Source organism: Chaetura pelagica, unplaced genomic scaffold, assembly GCF_000747805.2.
Source record: "Chaetura pelagica isolate M959 unplaced genomic scaffold, ChaPel_1.0 scaffold124, whole genome shotgun sequence".
In the NCBI taxonomy this organism is placed as follows: Eukaryota; Metazoa; Chordata; class Aves; order Apodiformes; family Apodidae; genus Chaetura; species Chaetura pelagica.
This window is the reverse complement of record NW_009952891.1, coordinates 2,086,384-2,104,283: the sequence shown is the minus strand read 5'-3', so window position 1 is coordinate 2,104,283 and position 17,900 is coordinate 2,086,384. Positions and strand designations below refer to the sequence as shown.

Sequence of the window (17,900 nt, the reverse complement as noted above, 5' to 3'; positions counted from 1 at the left end):
TATAGTTTGCTATTTCACCTTCATCACAACTTAGAGAAAGCACCTGAGGAAGAAAAGCTGTCTGTTTTCTGACTGCTGGTAGGGTCACCTTCACTGTACTAAACATATTTTTCAGTTCTTGGTCTTGAAAATCATCTTTTATATAAAAATTTTCATATGAAGGCTTCATGAAACAAATAACAGAAGCAACACAGCTACAACTTTATCTAAAATAAACCAAAGAAAAGACCAAGAATTAAAGTGACAACTTTGAATACCCTAATAAAACAATTTTCAATGTTGTAAAAATAGAACTGACACCCTTGTATTCACCTCTTTCAACTTTTTAGAATGTTCTTTAATTCCAGGTTCTTGTCTTTCCAGTTTCAACATTTTCTGCCACAAACAAGTTATATTATCTGCTTTGGAAAATTAATTGAGGGCATTGCAGCAGGGAACAAAGCTGGAAGACATCAATCACTATGTGCTGGCAAATCACATTTTTTGTTCTAAGAGCTGCATTTATATACAAATCAGAGAGTCTGAAGAAAGAGAAAGTTTCTGTAAGCCCCCAAAAAAACACCCATAGCTACTGTAGGAGATGTAGTAGTTAATTATCCTTCTTTCCTAATTTCAGAATAAGGTTTTGGAAAATAAACCTTTTCCTTTTTGAATCAAGTTAGAATGCAACACTTCAAAACAATTACTTTCACAAAGGGAAACAGTTTCTGAATAGGTTCTGTTACTCTTCCTCCACCCTACCCACCTTCACAATTTTATTTAGGGTTGCTGTTTTTGTTATGATTAATATTCTTTTGAAAGAAGAAAAAAACAAAACCACAACACCATATTGGTATCCTGTTTTCCCAGAAAAGACAGTAGAAGTGGAGATACAGGCTGAAAGCTAATTCTCTGTTAGCTTCATCAGAATTGGAAGGAGTGGAAGGAAAATGTGAAGACAAAGTCATCCCACACTAAACTTGTGAAGAACTTGAGGTGAATGATGCTGGAATAGAAGGCCTTCTCATTACCTTTAGCTGCTGTACCACCAGACAGAGAGGGACATTGGATTTCTTGGCAGCAATATAAAGATGGAACATCATGCTCATGATGTTTTAACATTTGGTGAATGATTTTCAGGATGCTGAGCTTCTACTTGCTGCAGAGGCCAAAAGCAATTACAGGTATCAAAATCAGATCACCTGCTTTCAGTAGTGTGCCAGAGACAGCAGAAACTGCTTCTTTCTCCTTCCTTTTGGCAATGAAAGTACTGCCAACTGCATCCAAAGTCTATCCTAAGAGTACTTTTACTATTGCTTTCCAATTTAAGACATTTCTTATACCATTCGTAGGCACTGTGTCAACAAAAGAGATAATCCTGGAAGAGCATGGGCCAAGCTGACAAGACATTGATTTATACACTGATGTCTTTTATCTTTTAAAAATTGTCTTGTACAAAACACTACCTAGCACCCAGAGCCAGGACTGCAAGAAAGGTCAAAGAAGCAGTAAACTCATCCTCCCACATGGAAGCTGTCCTGAGAAAGAGGGTATAAAAGGATTTTAGTCAGCTTCAAATAACAAGTGCTTCCTCTTCTACCAAGTCCCCAGTCTTGCTGTGAAGTTCCTGGGGAGAGCCCTGAGCTGAGCAGGCACTACCCGAGAGCTCCACAGCTACATCCTCCCAATCTGCCAGGCTCTGCTCTCCAGGCTCTGCTCATCCATACCCAACACGACCACCTCTTGCTTCCCTTCCTCCTGTAGCACAGTGTTGGAGCTAAGCTCCCCATGCAACTGAGCTCTCCAATGGAATGAGAACTGAATGAGAGGTCAGTTTTCTCACACAAATAAAGCTTTATACCCTCATTTCAGTTTCAGTAGGTTTTATGGTACATAAATGAATTAAACATACGACATTATAAATAAGCTGCACATTGCAGTATGTCAAGGCATTAGAAATGAAATGGCCACAGATGCTAAAAATGAAGTATTTCCCATGAGCTAATAAACAAGACACTATGTCAAAGAATTAGTGAAATGCCTCACTCACAAGAAAGGATCCATTATTTCTGTAGTGCTACATACCTTATTTCATTTTCAAATGACACCTTCTAAAAGCAAGGGTGGTGTTCTTTGATTTACAGCCTTACAGTGGCTACAAACACAGCTAGATTCAACAGCTTTCCACAAGCCTAGCAAAGTGGACCACAACTGCTCTTGCCAGTGAGACACAGCAGAAGACAGCTTTCCAGAGCAATCACACTAACTTGCTTTGCCTCATGTCCACAAGATCTTCTAGATTTCCTTACAGCCAGGGACACATTGCCATTTCTTAACTTTGTTGATAATCAGTTCCAAGAAAAGGTCACAGTCAGTATCAAACAGGACACCAGGGAACAACAACAGCTACAGATTGAAGGGAAACTGACTTTTGTTACAGAGCAGGGAATCCTGAGGCAGTGCTGCTGAGATAAACACTAGTAAGCAGCATGTCAGACTAGGCTAAGAAATATGTGTTCTTAGCTTTACAGTTGATTTCAAAATTTAATGCAAAATGATTCAGTTTTAGTTCCAGAACTTTATACAAGTGTGAAGTTTATAAGCTTTCTAAGGTTAATGAAATAAAAGAAAATGAAAAAGGTAATTTCAAACTTCAGCTTTATATTTTACACTTACATGTGGGTGGGTTTTTTTAAAAAAGAATAGCAATTTTTTCTAAGCATTGCTGGAATTTAATGGAAATGTGTAAAAAGTATATTACTTTAAAATATAATAGATACTCAAATTTTAAATGAAAAATTACATCTGTCATTATATAAAATATATGTGGGGGTTTTTTAGATGATGGAAAATATTTTAGTATGAAATAGTTTGCTTGGCTGTAAGGCTGGGCTCCATCCTTGAGTGAAAAATATGAAATTGCTGTTAAATGAATTGCAAAAGAGCATTCAAAGCTTTTTCCATTTTTCCCATCAATAAATGATATTCCAAGTTGTTTGCTTCCTTCTGTAAGTTCATTCATTCTCTGTGATCTCTTTATTACCTCTGTAATTTTCTGTGACTCCTACTGCCACTGTGACTGACAACTACATCCTTATAATTTATTTTCATTGATTAAGGATTTTTTTTCTGATGAAAATGCCTTTTTGCTTCTTTGATAGGTCAGAGCAGGTAATGAGTAAGCACAGAACAAAGCATTGTAAAAAAATTCCAAACTACTATGGTGTCAATGAAGTGACTAGTACAGAATCTAATACACAAAGCTAAACAAAATACTCAGAATACATCTTTAATTAACTATGGATCAGTGCAACATAGGTATATACTGCATAGGTATATTTCTGCACTGATCTATGAATTACAGAAGTTAGAAATTTGTTTTGTGTGGCAAAATGCAATGCCTCATAAAGCACAGGTGGATGGAGAAAATTAAACCTGACTAATATCTGAACTAAGACCTATCTCAACTAAGACAAAACCTACTAATTGAAAACTTTGGCAAGATCAAATTGTGTTAGAAAACATACTGACTGGCAAGGTGAGCCCTTGGTTAGCAAGGGTTCCTCTCAGACAGCTGGAAGTCATAAGAACAATGAGATGTGACTTCTTACTGATGCAATGCATGGCTCTCTCTGAGGTCAGCTTTAAGACAGGTCAAGAAAGTAGTAGGTGAGATCTGTCCAATCTGTCAAACCAGCCTACAGAAGAATGTAAGAGTGCTGAGCTGACCTCTTGGAACCCAGTTCTGAGAGATTGCTGAACCTGGCTGCAGTGCAAAACTTCTGTAGTAACTTACAATAGGAGTTCACCAGGCTTATACACCTAACTTACGATGCCTAAAGATGCTGAGAGTGAGTAGTACAATTACATGAGAATGTGTATGTATCATGCTTGGAAATTTACTTTGTCCTGCTGAGTCACCGTACTAATAAAACTATAAAATGTATACATAACACACAAATACAGAGCAACCACATGTGGTCCCTTAAATGAAAGCAAATTTAAGGTAATTACTGGTTCAAAAGTATTTATGTATTTTGCGAATACTAACAGAAAAAGCACTGTCCAATTAAAAAACTGTATCACATAGCTGGTATATATTTTCTTATATTAATTTATGACTTTGTTTTAAACGAAGGTATTATGTTTGTGACATGAAACTGGCAATGACCCATGTTGTGGTCTTGCTACATATTGCACTGTTCAAATTTAAGATTTCCTTTTTAACCTAAGCAAAGATGGAAAGAGTCCACTTCCTTTATTTGCAGTGTCCACTTTGTAGCTGAGACAATTCAGCCTGAAATTAGGTCTCGTGGGGCATCCTAAACTTGTCCCCATCATTGCCACCTGCAAATACCTGGACTATCTCTAAAAAAGAGCCCGGGCAACAGCAACTTGTGGGACAACTTCCTTGTCCAAATGTAACTCAGGCAATCGTCAAAAGTCCTCCAATAGTGGTAATATTGTTTTGCTTATAAAACTACACAAAAGACAAATACCAAAAAATAGAATACACTTTTACAAGGATTCCTTGTCATCACTTTTATATTCATTTTTCTAACATCTTATCTCACTGAGGGGATAACTGCCAAATGTGAAGGAATGGTCAAAGTGCCTGTCCTAAATATCCCCGGAAATTCAGTTCAGTGGCTGACTGACTAGATTTGCAAACCTGTCTGGAAGAAGACATGCCCTGTGGCTTCCTAGAAAAAAGGCTTCCTGAGAAACTGAGGGAACTAGTCAAGGGCATCCATCTCCTATCATGAAGAAGCAGGAGGAAAGGGTTGCAGCACAATCTTGTGCTGCATGCTCCTGTGTTCCCAGGGGATACCCACAGTGAGAGCAGACAAGGTGCTGAGCAAGATTTCAGAGAGAAATCACCTTTGTTCAAGGACTTCGCAAACCCTTCTTGATCCTTTCTCAGGAAGATCTGGTTGCTCTATAGAGAAGAAGTGGCATATCTACTTCAATTTTTTATGACAAACTACTAATCTGACCTGGGATCTGCTCAGTTTTCTGACTTTCCAAAGCTCCCAATTTCTTAATAGCTGAAAACCTTTTGACAATGTTAGGACTTTGAAATACCATATGCAGCACACAAATTTTTTCTGTGTCAGCACTTAGAGAGCTATAGGAAAATCTGCTTCTTCCTTCTTTCCCTCAAAAAATAAAATAATATCTTCTGAAATAGCATTACAATGAATGTATCTCCTTTGCTCCTTACTGACAGTGAAATCTTAAGGTATTATTTAAGCAAATGTACTGGAAACAGGGTTCTGAGAGAAGCACCTCAAATTTCTGTCACAGTAAACGTGTCAACTAGAGAAACTAAACAAGCTGCAATAAGAAAAAATAAATAAACAAACAAACAAAATACCCACTGAGTCCAGAGACAACTTTCAGTGGATGATTTAGAGAAGAAAGTTAACTTGATCCAACCTCCTTAATAACCAGATGTTTCCAATCACCAAAAAACTCTCTTTAGTTCCAGAGCACTCAGTTTAAGAGCATTTACATAACAGCAAGTGACATCTGAAGCGTTGAAGGCCACCAACCATGGAAGTACAAATTACGGTCATTTTTCAACAGCGGGTGCAAGTGGCTGCTGCGGCCAGGCCAGCAGCAAGTGCCAGGGCCACCACGGGCCTGAGCCTGGGACACTCATGCTGAGAGTTAGAAGAGGCTGATCTCCTTACCCGCCGTAGGCTGGGATGGGAGGAGGGGGTGCTGCTGCCCGGAACGTGTTGTACACCGTGCGACCTCGGCCTCTTAGGTGTGCACCTCTGTAAGCAGCAGCTGCTGTTGCAGCAGGGTAGGGGAATCCTGGCACTGGGAAGAGAAGAAGAGGAACATAAAACATTCATGTCAATCTAGTGCTTTAAAACAAGGGTAATGTAGCAGCATGTTTGTGCTGATATTGAGGCTTGCCGAGAACTGGAGGAGGGAGCTGCCAAGTAAATGATTAGTCTTTTAACCAGAGGTCTCATCTTTTTACACAGCAAATTGGGAATTTAGATGAAAGTATCATGGGTGACTCTGTTTCTCTCAGAAGACACTGTTAAATATAATGTTGACTGTTTTAGCCAACACTGCTACCAGGAGATTCTTGAGGTCTGAGTCTCCCAGTTGAGGCTCAAATTTATAAAGCCAGAGACATTTCCATATCATTATTGGATTTTGTTATTGGATTTATCTTCAAAAGTCAGCCCTGCTTGGAGTGGAGGTGAGACGTTAGACCAGGTAATCTCTGGTGACATAAATTACCTAGTGATTTTACCAATCAGAGTTTCATTTTTATTCAAAAGTCAATTATTAACTGGGTACCAAGGTTAAAAAAAGAGCAGGAGTCTTCTCAGATTCTGGGGGTGTATCTTGCTCATAACAGCACCCATTATTCCTTTTCAAACGCAAGAGTTGCATTGTTTGGAAATATCTATTTTAATTCAGATAATATTCAGACCCAATAGGAACACTTTAGACATACAACAAAGAAATTAACTCAGTCTTATAGTGCAACTAAGTGTAAACATTAATTACTATTCCATGTGAGACTTAAAATAGTCTAATCAGAAATTAACAGTAACACAGAACTACTTAAGATTTCTTTTTTTCCTGTAAAACTTCTCTCTTCATAAACTTTTAACTTGAAAAATAAAAAAGAAACTTTCCACTTTACTTAATCTACCATTTTCTTAACCAATACTTCATTACTTGATTTTTCCTTTGTGCATATATTCTTGGCCAGTGTTAGAAAAGGTATTTTTTGAAAGAATTAATCAATGAGAGAAAATAAAATCCAGCTCTGTTGGCACTCAAGTTACTTCAGCTGTGCTTCACTGTGTTGCATTGTTTTTCATTATGTAAAAAAGAGACAAAAGAAATAAATACAGCTTAGCAAAGCCCTAATGAGAAGCAAGCAAATGGAAATAACAAAGTATAAAACATTAAGTTTTCCAAGTCTGAAATACAAAATTATTTCAATCTGCATTTGTCTTTCATCTGTTTTAGCACTACATTTTAAAAGAAGCCTTGAATTTGAAAGAGAAAATCATAGTTTTTAGACTTTTCTGACAGAACATATGAAGATAAATACTGTAATTATGGTGAATTTTCCATTATTGTCTTACTACTGTGGCTTTTGGGCTTTCCCAGGTCCTTCTCACTGACAAAAAGGTAATCAGCATCTGAAAATATGTCTTCTATTTCCAGGTAGCAATATTAAAGGTTAAAATTCTGGGTAAAATAATCAATAAGATCATGTCACCTTAGATTTTAGTTCAGAAAAAAAATATGGCTATTTCAGCCCAAGCGAGACATCAGATGGTCAGGAATATGTAATAACCACAGAATTTATTTTGCTACCAACTTTTTAATATCCTTACCCCAAAATAAACCAGCAAAAGTGGCATCATTAGAACACAACTGAAGAATGGACTTCATAAAAACAATTTTATGAAAAAGGCTCTCCCATCAGGAAGCATTAAGTGCTATTAATGAGCCCCAAAAGTAATGAATACACTAGCCAGGAGGGGTAAAGGTTTTAATGACTTGCAGTTTGTAGGTCAACCTTCCTTAGTGCCTCAGTGCCAAGCTGCTGAAACTCAGTCAGTGAAAATGCTATTATAATGGGGCTGAAAATGTGTTTGACACTCAGCAGGGAAGCATCTGAGTCCACTTGTATGCAAAAGTATCCTAAATTTATCAAAGTAATTTGATGACTGGAATTCTTTTCATCTCTGATAGAGAAAAGGCAGATTTCTCCAAGTACACATGGATGATAAGAGGTGAGGAGGTTAAAAAGACTTTTCTAATGACTATATATAAACAAACATCAAGCCAGAGAAACTATCTGCATTCTCATCTAATAGCCCCATCATTTCAATAGTTATTCAGTCAGTTACTTAAATATGAATGAGATTACAACAGCAGCAACAAAAAAAATCAGTTCCTACAGATGAACTGCAATTTTACAGTTTCAAATCAAGAAAAGTGAAAATAATATGCTGTGGAAGTGTTGGGCTTTGCTTAATATCATTATCCAAAAGTATACGAATAATCTTGTGCCAGAGCCCAAATGAAATTTTTTTAGGAATATTATTTTGGTAGGACACCTCCTTTAAGCTTTCTTATTCTATGTTTTTTAATTTTTTTTTTTATTTTTTTTTTTTTTTTTTTTTATTTTTTTTTTTTTTTTTTTTTATTTTTTTTTTTTTTTTTTTTTATTTTTTTTTTTTTTTTTTTTTATTTTTTTTTTTTTTTTTTTTTATTTTTTTTTTTTTTTTTTTTTATTTTTTTTTTTTTTTTTTTTTATTTTTTTTTTTTTTTTTTTTTATTTTTTTTTTTTTTTTTTTTTATTTTTTTTTTTTTTTTTTTTTATTTTTTTTTTTTTTTTTTTTTATTTTTTTTTTTTTTTTTTTTTATTTTTTTTTTTTTTTTTTTTTATTTTTTTTTTTTTTTTTTTTTATTTTTTTTTTTTTTTTTACTGCACTATTGCAATATTGTCAAAAAAGTTCTGTCTTCTACATACACCTTGTAAGCATGAAAACACTGTGAGGGTATCTCCTCCCTTGAACTTCAATTTAGATCTTAAAAATGATTGGCAAATGCTAACACTTTACAGGAACCATACAGAATCATTGAATAGTTTGGGTTGGAAGGGACCTTAAAAATCATCTACATCCACACTCTCTCTATGGGAAGGAACACCTCCCCATAGATTTTGTTGCTGCTGCAAGCCCCATCCAACCTGCCCTTGAACACTTCCAGGGATGGGGCAACCACAACTTCCCTGGGCAGCCCATTCCAGTGTCTCACCACCCTCACAGTGAAGAATTTCTTCCTAATGTCTAACTTACCCTCTGCCCTCTTAAAACCATCACCCCTCATTATGCCCACATAAAAAGTCCCTCCCTCATATCTCAACACATGCCTTGGAAAACAAAGACGGGAGGAATAACAACAAAGCTTGAGTTCCCAAAAGGAGAAATATAACCTGGTGAAAAACACTTAAGGGCTATACACATTGTATTAAAATTTTAAAGCTTTGGGATGGGTGAAAGAGTAGCAGATGCAAAAAGCAACAGGGGGCAGATTTTGTATCAAAGCCATAAAAATATACAGCCATTTTAATGGGCAATTATTCTTTGCATTTGTGCTGTGGTTTGAATTTGTAGGAGAGTGCCATATGCCTTAAGAAAGGTGTGCCACCAAAACGGATGAACAAATCTACCTCTCATCACTCCTAATCTCTCCTCCTTTGACCAATCCATTAGGTCATCCACCATCAAGACTCTTCAAACATTTTATGGCAAAGAATTTTAATGATAGATCATGTTTGGATCAGTTTATAGCTAATTTAGTTCAACTGTTAGAAAAGGAGGGAGACACTGTTCCCATAGTTCAGGAGGATCCCTGTTGAGGAATCACTTCAAAAGTGCTGGACAATAAATTAAAACCAAAGAGCTATAATGGATAACATGCTGAGAAAGTCTAAGCAGAAGAACCTTTATGATATTTTCTGAGATTTCAGGAAGAGGATTGGGAGTTTAACTCAGGTTTTCACTTCACCATAATAGTAATAAGTATTATTCCTTGGCATTCTTTAAAAGAACTAGAAAAACTGCATTGAAGAGGATGTGTGCAGCTCTTTGCATTTAACTACACAGTCCAAAATACAATGCAAATAAATTTTAACTAAAATAAAACCTATAGTTTTTACTATAAGAATGTTTTAAAATTATACACATATGGATTCTCTAAATTTCTAAATTTAAAAAATCCTTATGAAGTTCACAATGTTTAAAAATAGCAAGCTGAAAATACCTTTTTTTTTTTTTTCACCTGTCAGTTTTGTGAGAGGATTATCCCTGGGATCTAACTGTGAATTAACTGAATTTGAAGGAATTTTGCCATACATGTCAAACACAGTCATAACTGGTCACTTCTACTCCTTTCAGTCACAATCTATTTATTTTTTGAAACACATACTTAACATTAGTAGAACAATTATTTCCTTACATTGTACAGAAATATGTGTCAGTGTTAAGCACTGTTGTTTAGGAATAAATAAATCTGTATTTTGGACAAACCATTACTTATAGGACATTCTCATTTAAAATGCATTGAAAAGGGAAACAAAAAACTCTAATTAATGTACAAGTCTAATCACCATTCTCCACATGGAAGAGTAATTTTTCACTGTTCATTTGCTCAGTGTAATCTCAAAACTGACATAACAGAAAAGCAATGGCCTATAAATCTGCTCTCATTTGTTTTTTTAATATTCATATTCCATTGAACTACAGCTGCTTGTTGCTGCAGTCTATTACAACATGCAAAACTGTCGATAAAAATATTATGAAAGGCAAGATGTGTTTCTTCATGGCTCTGTGTGCCATTTATTTTGGAAAAAAATAACAATAAATGACTCATGGATCGTCCCTTAGTTTGCTGCACACTGGGCGATTAGTGATTAATTACCTTGCTGCAAAGTGACATGGCACAAGGAAATTGACACAGCTCTGATTAATTAACTTTTTATGTGAGACAGTTACTTACAAAACACTGCACACTGTAATTGAATCCCTCTACACAACACTACTGCATTAAGTTTCCAGTCACATCCAAAGGAGCACCAAATTTTACATATATTTGGTGAAACTTCTTATGATAAGATGTTCCCTGAAAGATTAGATAAATATTTCTAGAGAGAGGAAAGGCATTCTTCTGGACTATATTATCCTCAGACATATGAAAATAAGTTTTGTTAGATTTTTTCCTACACCAAAACACCAACATAATCTAATCCACACAAAAAACCATACATAAAATATTTTGGTAAAAAGCAACATCCTGTTTAATGTGTTTAATCTTAAATTGTAGAAAGATACTCAGCTGTTCCAGCAAAACTTTGGTTATCTTTACCTTTAATTTTCTTCAGACCTAATTGATGTGCTCTTTCAACAATGACTTGCACATACTGAATTCACACTTAGTTTCATTTATAATTATTGTAAGTATATATGGAATTATTCTTTTTCTCTGCCCTCCTCTGTTCCATCTCCTCTAATATATCAATAAACAAACCACCATTGGTTTTAATGTACATTCATACCATTATATGCTAGGAATTTATAACCTTTGCAGCAAAATCTTGATGCCAAAGCTTGGAAGCTTTCTCATCTTTTTGTCTAAATTCTTTCACCGTGACAGTGACTAACTTCTGGTTCACGTACCCAGAGCAGCTGTGGAGTCTCCATCCATGGAGACATTCAAAAGCTGCTTGGACATGGTGCTGAGCAGCCTGCTTGAGGTTACACTGCTTGAGCAGAGGTGGTGGACAAGGTGACCTCCAGAGGCTCCTTCCAACCTTAAGCATTCTGAGACTCACCCATTTGGTGATTCTCTGATTATCAGAAATTCCCACATATCTCATCCTCCTTTTGCCAGACTATATATGCAACCCTCAGACACCAACTGATTTCTCTTAACATGCAGAAAAAAATTATGGAGGATATGGAGGGATAAAAAAGGAACAGATGATTGAGATTTTTTTTGTTAAGTTAGGTAGCTGCATCAACCTACAACTCTGAATAAAAAGATGCTATAACTGATGGTCAAGTTACTTATGGTGTATGTAATAATAAGAGTACTGAATAGCTGATGTCACAAGGAATGCAAATGATTGATGTACAAATAATAGTTGACTTTTTGCAAAATAAACAAATAAAAAATCAAGAAAAAGCTCAGTAAGTAAAAACCACAAAGCAACTCGGCCATACAGAAAACAAAGCAGTAGAGATTAGAAGCCACATCTGATCTTAAATTAAAGAACAATCTTCAAATAGAGATGATCAAACTCATGAACAACATGTGCTCCTGGGGTTTGGACATCCACAAGTTCCAATCAAATTGGAAAATTCCTGTGTCTAACTAAACACCGTTTCTGAGATAAAGTAAAAAGGACATGGTTGCAGAAAACTAGAGGAAGAGCAGAACTATTATAAAGAGATGTAAAAATTATTAATTTGAATCTTTATGAAAATCAATTATGTGGTGAGAAGAAGCTCTGTCTGGATGACACAAGGATTACTAAAAAAACTCATCAGAACTATAAAGCTGTGAAAAAGAATATTGTCAGCACATTGTTGGGTTGTGAAAAATTTAGGCAGAAAGAGACTGAGGAAAAAAAAGAGCTATTAACCCAGTCCAAGCCATAATGTAAAAAATTGCCAACACAAAGTATTGCACCTGCAAAGAGTAATTGGCATTACAGACATGAATTCCTCAAAAGTACTTGCTATTTGTGAAATTCAGGTTGAAGAATTTGGGTTTATGCAACATGGTTTTAAAAGTCACAATTTAAAAACAACTGTTACACAAGGCAAGAAGGAGTATCACTAAACTATTGGAAACCAAATCTTACAGGCTAAGCTGAAACCCAGAAATTACCAACTTCACATCTGACAGACAGAATGACTTGAGCTGTATGGTCACCTGTGTGTGCCTACCTACTAACAACGAGTAACACAGCATCTACAATGCAAAGCTAAGGCAACATCAGAAGCCTGCCTCTAAGGACTCTACACAATGCATCTTATGCACATCTTAGATCATAAAGCACAAAAATACTCAATGTAATTCTCACTATTTAGCTGCGTACTGACAGGACTAAGAGTGTACTAAGTGAGGAGTAAGACAAACAATTCTATTCTCCTAACTCATTGGTTACTCATGAGTACTGCCAGCAGCCAAGTGCCATATCTCCACCAACAGGAAAGCACTAAGGTAAGACAAATGAGATGCCCAACTATCCTTGGTCAAACATGTTATTTATTATTTTAACTAAAGAATAAAAAGTCTCCACAATTTATTAATAAAAATCCTATGCACTCCTTTCCAATCATCTCCCAGCAGCCAGGGGTAGGATGGTGTAAAAGTTTTTAAAGAAGTCAGTGGCACACAATTTAGGGTACGTCTGTGGTTATAAAACTTGAGCTTGTTCAGACACACTGCACCACCACTAGATAGATGAACAGAGGAATGAGAGAAAAGAACAAGGCACTTAAAAACAGGTTTGCAGGACTGAAATGATATTTACAGATTCTGGACAGCTACAATACATCTCCCTGACTATTTTGATCACTTTTCAAAATACTGATAGAAGGGAAAAGGATAGCTATGCTTAAAATAGGCACAGAAGGACAATATATACACAACATATATACACAATATATAACACAACACAAAAAATGCTTTAAGAACTTCAGGGAATGCTACCAAAAACACCCAACAAACCCAAAAGAGGTTCACTTCACAAATAAATTCAGAATATAACATAATATGTATTAATATAATTTCATTCAATTTTGTTAATCTTTGAATAATCTTTATAACTATCTCACTTAGAAGTCTGTGATTATCCAGCATTCAGATTTTGTGACTGTTCAAAGGATGGTCAAGTCCAGTGGGCCAAAACAGTGTTTCAAAATCTCCTAAAGACTCTTCAACAATAAACCACATCAATAATTTTCTCTGGAAATGATACATTATTTTTCCACCTTTTACACTTTAATACATGGGGAAAAAATAATAGAAAACAATTAGTAAACTTCTGTATTTAAACTTTCATGTAAACCCATTGTATTTTAACATATAGACAAGGAAGGGCACTTGTCACATTATTCCAGGGTTACTACCAGGTGATTCTCTTTACTTGATGAAGAAAGGCAATTAATTAATTCAGGAAGCACATTAAAAGATAGTTTGACTCCTAAATGTTCAGTAATGAGGCTTTTGTAGGCTGGAACTGATATGTGTGATTGGTCTACTTAAATGAATGAACATATCCCTTAGGGCAGGATTCCTCTACTGTTTCATTCATGACTCTCAGTCCTACAATGCTTAAATTGCCTTAATCACTGAACTCCTCTGCAGGGGTACTCTACCTTTTTTCTATGAAGCAATAAAAAGCAGACAATATCACAAATAAATACATCTAATAATATATTATTTCCATTGTGATAAAGTGAGCTGCCACTCCAAGATAAAACAGACCAATCAAAAATGTAGTTTAAAGAAACCTTTTACATTTGCTTCGCAAATGCTGTAAAATAAGTCAATTATTTATACCATCTGAATACTTATTCTTTAAGCTGTTCCTGATCCATATATGGACACAAAATAGCAAGCTTACTAAACAGTCTCTCCCTTACCCATAATAGCAAAATCACAACAAAGAAATAAATAAAACCTACAACAGTAAAATCAGAACAAATCATTGATATCATTATGATAAAGGAGATGCTCATGTGGGTTGAATACAGTCAATCACATCACCTATACAAAACCCAGAAAAGGATTTACCACATGCCAGGAGCACCCACATTGCAGTTGCTTGGAATCTCAGGATAATACAATCAGAAGACTAACACCATTACAATATAATTTTGGGGTAATTACATGTGTGCAACAAATTAAACCTGACAAAATCAACTGAATTAAGGTTTCTAAACTGAATTTTTCCACTACTGATTCTGCTCAGAAAAGCACTTGAAATCACCTTTCAAAAATGTCTATTTTCCCCTTGTAAACTTCTTGGTCGTGGAATAGTTCAGAATATAACACAAATGTCAAAGGTCTTACTACAATCCAATAATAATGCCACAGAAAAAGAAAATTTCATACAGCAGTTTTTAGGTAGTTTACTAATATTCCTGAGCCAAGTAGCCTGCTTCTAAGCGAGGATGTTCCACAGACATATCAAATACACAGACTCAATTTTGATTTCTGTAGCCCAATGAGCCTTCAAATGGACTAAATCCTACTATTGGATATTGTATTTTTACTCAGCATTAATGATTTTCCTCATGGATTCCATGCATATCAACAAAAGTCCTGAACTATCCTCCATCTACGAATCAAAACAAAATGCCCACAGGAAAAAAAAAAAGGTTTTAAAAAAAGTGTGTGTCTATCAAACATAAGTGCTAAGTTCTTAATAGAACAGGTGTATAAAAAGCAAAATGCCCATATCCTATAATTAATGCTTCAAGCTTCTGCTATAGATTTTCCTTCTCTCCTGGCCTATAATGCAAAACTTTGGATCAATAGGCTTATTTGAATAATATAGGAACATTTCTAGCACCTGCTCTAAAGTAATGCAATCTATTTCCTGATTTCCTTTAAAAGAACATAAGCATTAAAATATATATATATTGTCAAAAATATTACAGGACCAAAGGATTCTAGGGAATTTTCTGAAATAACTGCCTTCCCACCTTTCTAAAACATCTCATCTTTGCCTTGTTGTTTTCTGGTTGCTCATAAGCTAAAATCCCAGGGCCACATAGTTTATTGTTTTAATATCTGTCTGACGCAAAGCAAAAGTATTCTCTGGTGAGTGCTTATCTGTCATATGTACTTCTGTGAAAGGAATATCAAGACAAATAAGATGTTCTAGGGCATATCATGGGATTATGAGTTCAGCACTGACTGAATTCTATTTAAAAATAGTTGAAATTATAAATACAAAAAATAACTACACTGATACTTTGAGGATGGGAGCTTGAAGAACATTGGGTTTTAAATATTTTAGTTATAAAGGGTTTATACTATTTTAGTATGAATAAAGAACATTCAAGTCCATAAATGAGAAGAACAAAACAAGGGGAAAAAATATTCATAATTAAACAGTTAAACCAGTAAAATTCTATTCTAATGATACAATGGACTGTGAACTTACTTTGTATTAATTAAACTCAATGTAATGGCATTTTCTATATTGAAATGAATAACCAGTGATCTGGAAATTCATTTAGACCATTAGGTTAATTATAAAAACTGATGGAAGTTTTATCAGACAATTACAATTAAAGAACACGAACAACATGGGACAGATTTATAAGCATTTGTACCACCTTAATCATTTCTCCTGAAGTCCATCACCACTTCTTACGAACTTGTAATCAATATGTCAATTAAAAAATGGCCCATCAGCTTCACTTGCCCTTGAGTAAGATAAAGGAAAATATACTAATATCTGACTTCTGCATTTTTAAATTCTTCTTCTTTTAATTCTATCATTTTTATTGAAGTATAAAAGACTGATTCTTTTTTTTTTAAAAAAAATTAAAGCTTATAGAAAAAGAGCTCATATATTTTGGAGCTGATGAGAACACTTACTGAAGATGAAGGCAAAATTGACATCAGGTTAAAATATACTCACTGAAGTCAAGGCAAAAATCCCTTTTATGGGCATGCAAAACATTTGGGAAATACAGGCACTCATCTGCACCTCACTCTGAACAAAGGCATGTGGAAATTCACTGGATGTTAACTATTCCATCCAGTGAAGTGTCCCTTTTAAGACATACCCAGAAAAATCATCTAGTAGTTACATACCTGATAATTCAAGTATCTTTATCTTTACTCGAAGCTAAAATAAAGCCTGGAACTTAAAAAGATCAAAGTTCTGATTTAGAGCGTGAAATATATTGAGCTGCCTTTGAACTTAAATGAAAATCTGTAATCTCTCTCCCATTGCCTTCCACAGGACCTGGGTATCCACAGCTGTGAATTTTGGAAAAATGTGATGCACATCTTCAGATGGCTCCCTCCCTACCCCAGATAGTGCTCAGGGAGTCCCAGAACCTTGGTCAGCTATTTCAGAGCACAAAATTTTCTACTGGCAGGTAGATCTCCTTTTCCATCCTCTGCCAAGAAAGGGCAGGAGAGGTTATCAAGCAAACAGAGCCAGGTTCTTCACAGAGGCACACAGTGGGAAGACAAGAGACAACAAACATTACTGGAAAGAAGAGAGATTCCCACTGTTAGGACATTCAAGCATTGGAAAAGGTGACCCAGAAAGACTGTGCAGACTCCATCTTGCTCTGGGCAACCTTGTCCTTCCAACCTGAATTATTTTATGATTCTACAATATTATATCTTCCTTCTTTTCCACATTTTGGCTTTCATGAACTTATTTTTCATTCAGACTTTCAGGCACTTCTACAATATAGGAAAATAGGGGAAACAGGTACTAAACAGTTTTTTTTTTTCAAGTCCTTGCATAAATTCAGATTAGCATTTTTGCCTTTTTAAACCATACATATTAAGTTATATTACTGTCTTTTGTAGAACAGTGACACAGATATTCTGAACAACTTCTTTCTTTTTAATCTTCCTTTTGTTCAGCACGGTCTTAACATTCCCATGGATCCTATTCCTGAGTAGCTTCAATTGAAAAGTTCCAACGTTTTTCTTGATACATTTCTTATTTACAAGTAGATACAAATTTCTTCAGTATTTCAAAACTCCAGCAGAACTAACTGGTCTAAAGAAGCAAGGGCAAAAAGAGAATGTCAGTTATGTGCAGCCACATAGTTTGATTCATGACATTCCAGTGAGACACCAGGGGCCTCCAGGAAGCTTTCAGGAATGACTACTGGGACTTGGTGCAATCTAATCTTTTAGCTTTTTTGGATGTATCTCCTTCCAGTGCTTGTCCACATTCTGCATTAGGATAATAATGAGGGATTTAAGTGAAAGCTTAATGTGAGACCACGAGCTTCTTCATTTCATTTGTGTTCTTAAAGCAAAGTCTGTCCCAGCAAGGGTTGTGAACACCCTTGCATGCTGAACTTGTGCTTTCTACAGAACACATTATCTATCTCAGAATAGATAATAGATGAAAAACCGATCCAGGTCCCATCTTCTCCTTCAGCCTAAGATGAGGCAGATGAGGCATGAGAGACTACTGCTACTGATTTGTTGCACTGCTTGCTGAAAAAACAGCTCATTTCTTTCTGTATTATGCAAAGGGCCAGAAGTGATAGAAGGAAGCAGAGCCATGTTTCCATCTCCTCACATACCCAGAGGTGTAACTAACCACTGTACCGGGTAATGCACAATGTGATACATAA

General features: G+C 35.5%; 1 protein-coding gene across 2 annotated transcripts in view; it reads right to left on the bottom strand.

Moving 5' to 3' along the window:
• The window catches only part of RBFOX1 (RNA binding protein, fox-1 homolog (C. elegans) 1), a 252,679-nt gene that overhangs the window by 42,677 nt on the left and 192,102 nt on the right, over positions 1 to 17,900 (bottom strand). For both annotated transcript variants that reach the window (XM_009995497.1, XM_009995496.1), the window contains one exon: positions 5,676 to 5,808. In XM_009995497.1, the coding sequence (XP_009993799.1) occupies positions 5,676 to 5,808 (133 nt within the window). The remainder of the gene's footprint in view (positions 1 to 5,675; positions 5,809 to 17,900) is intronic.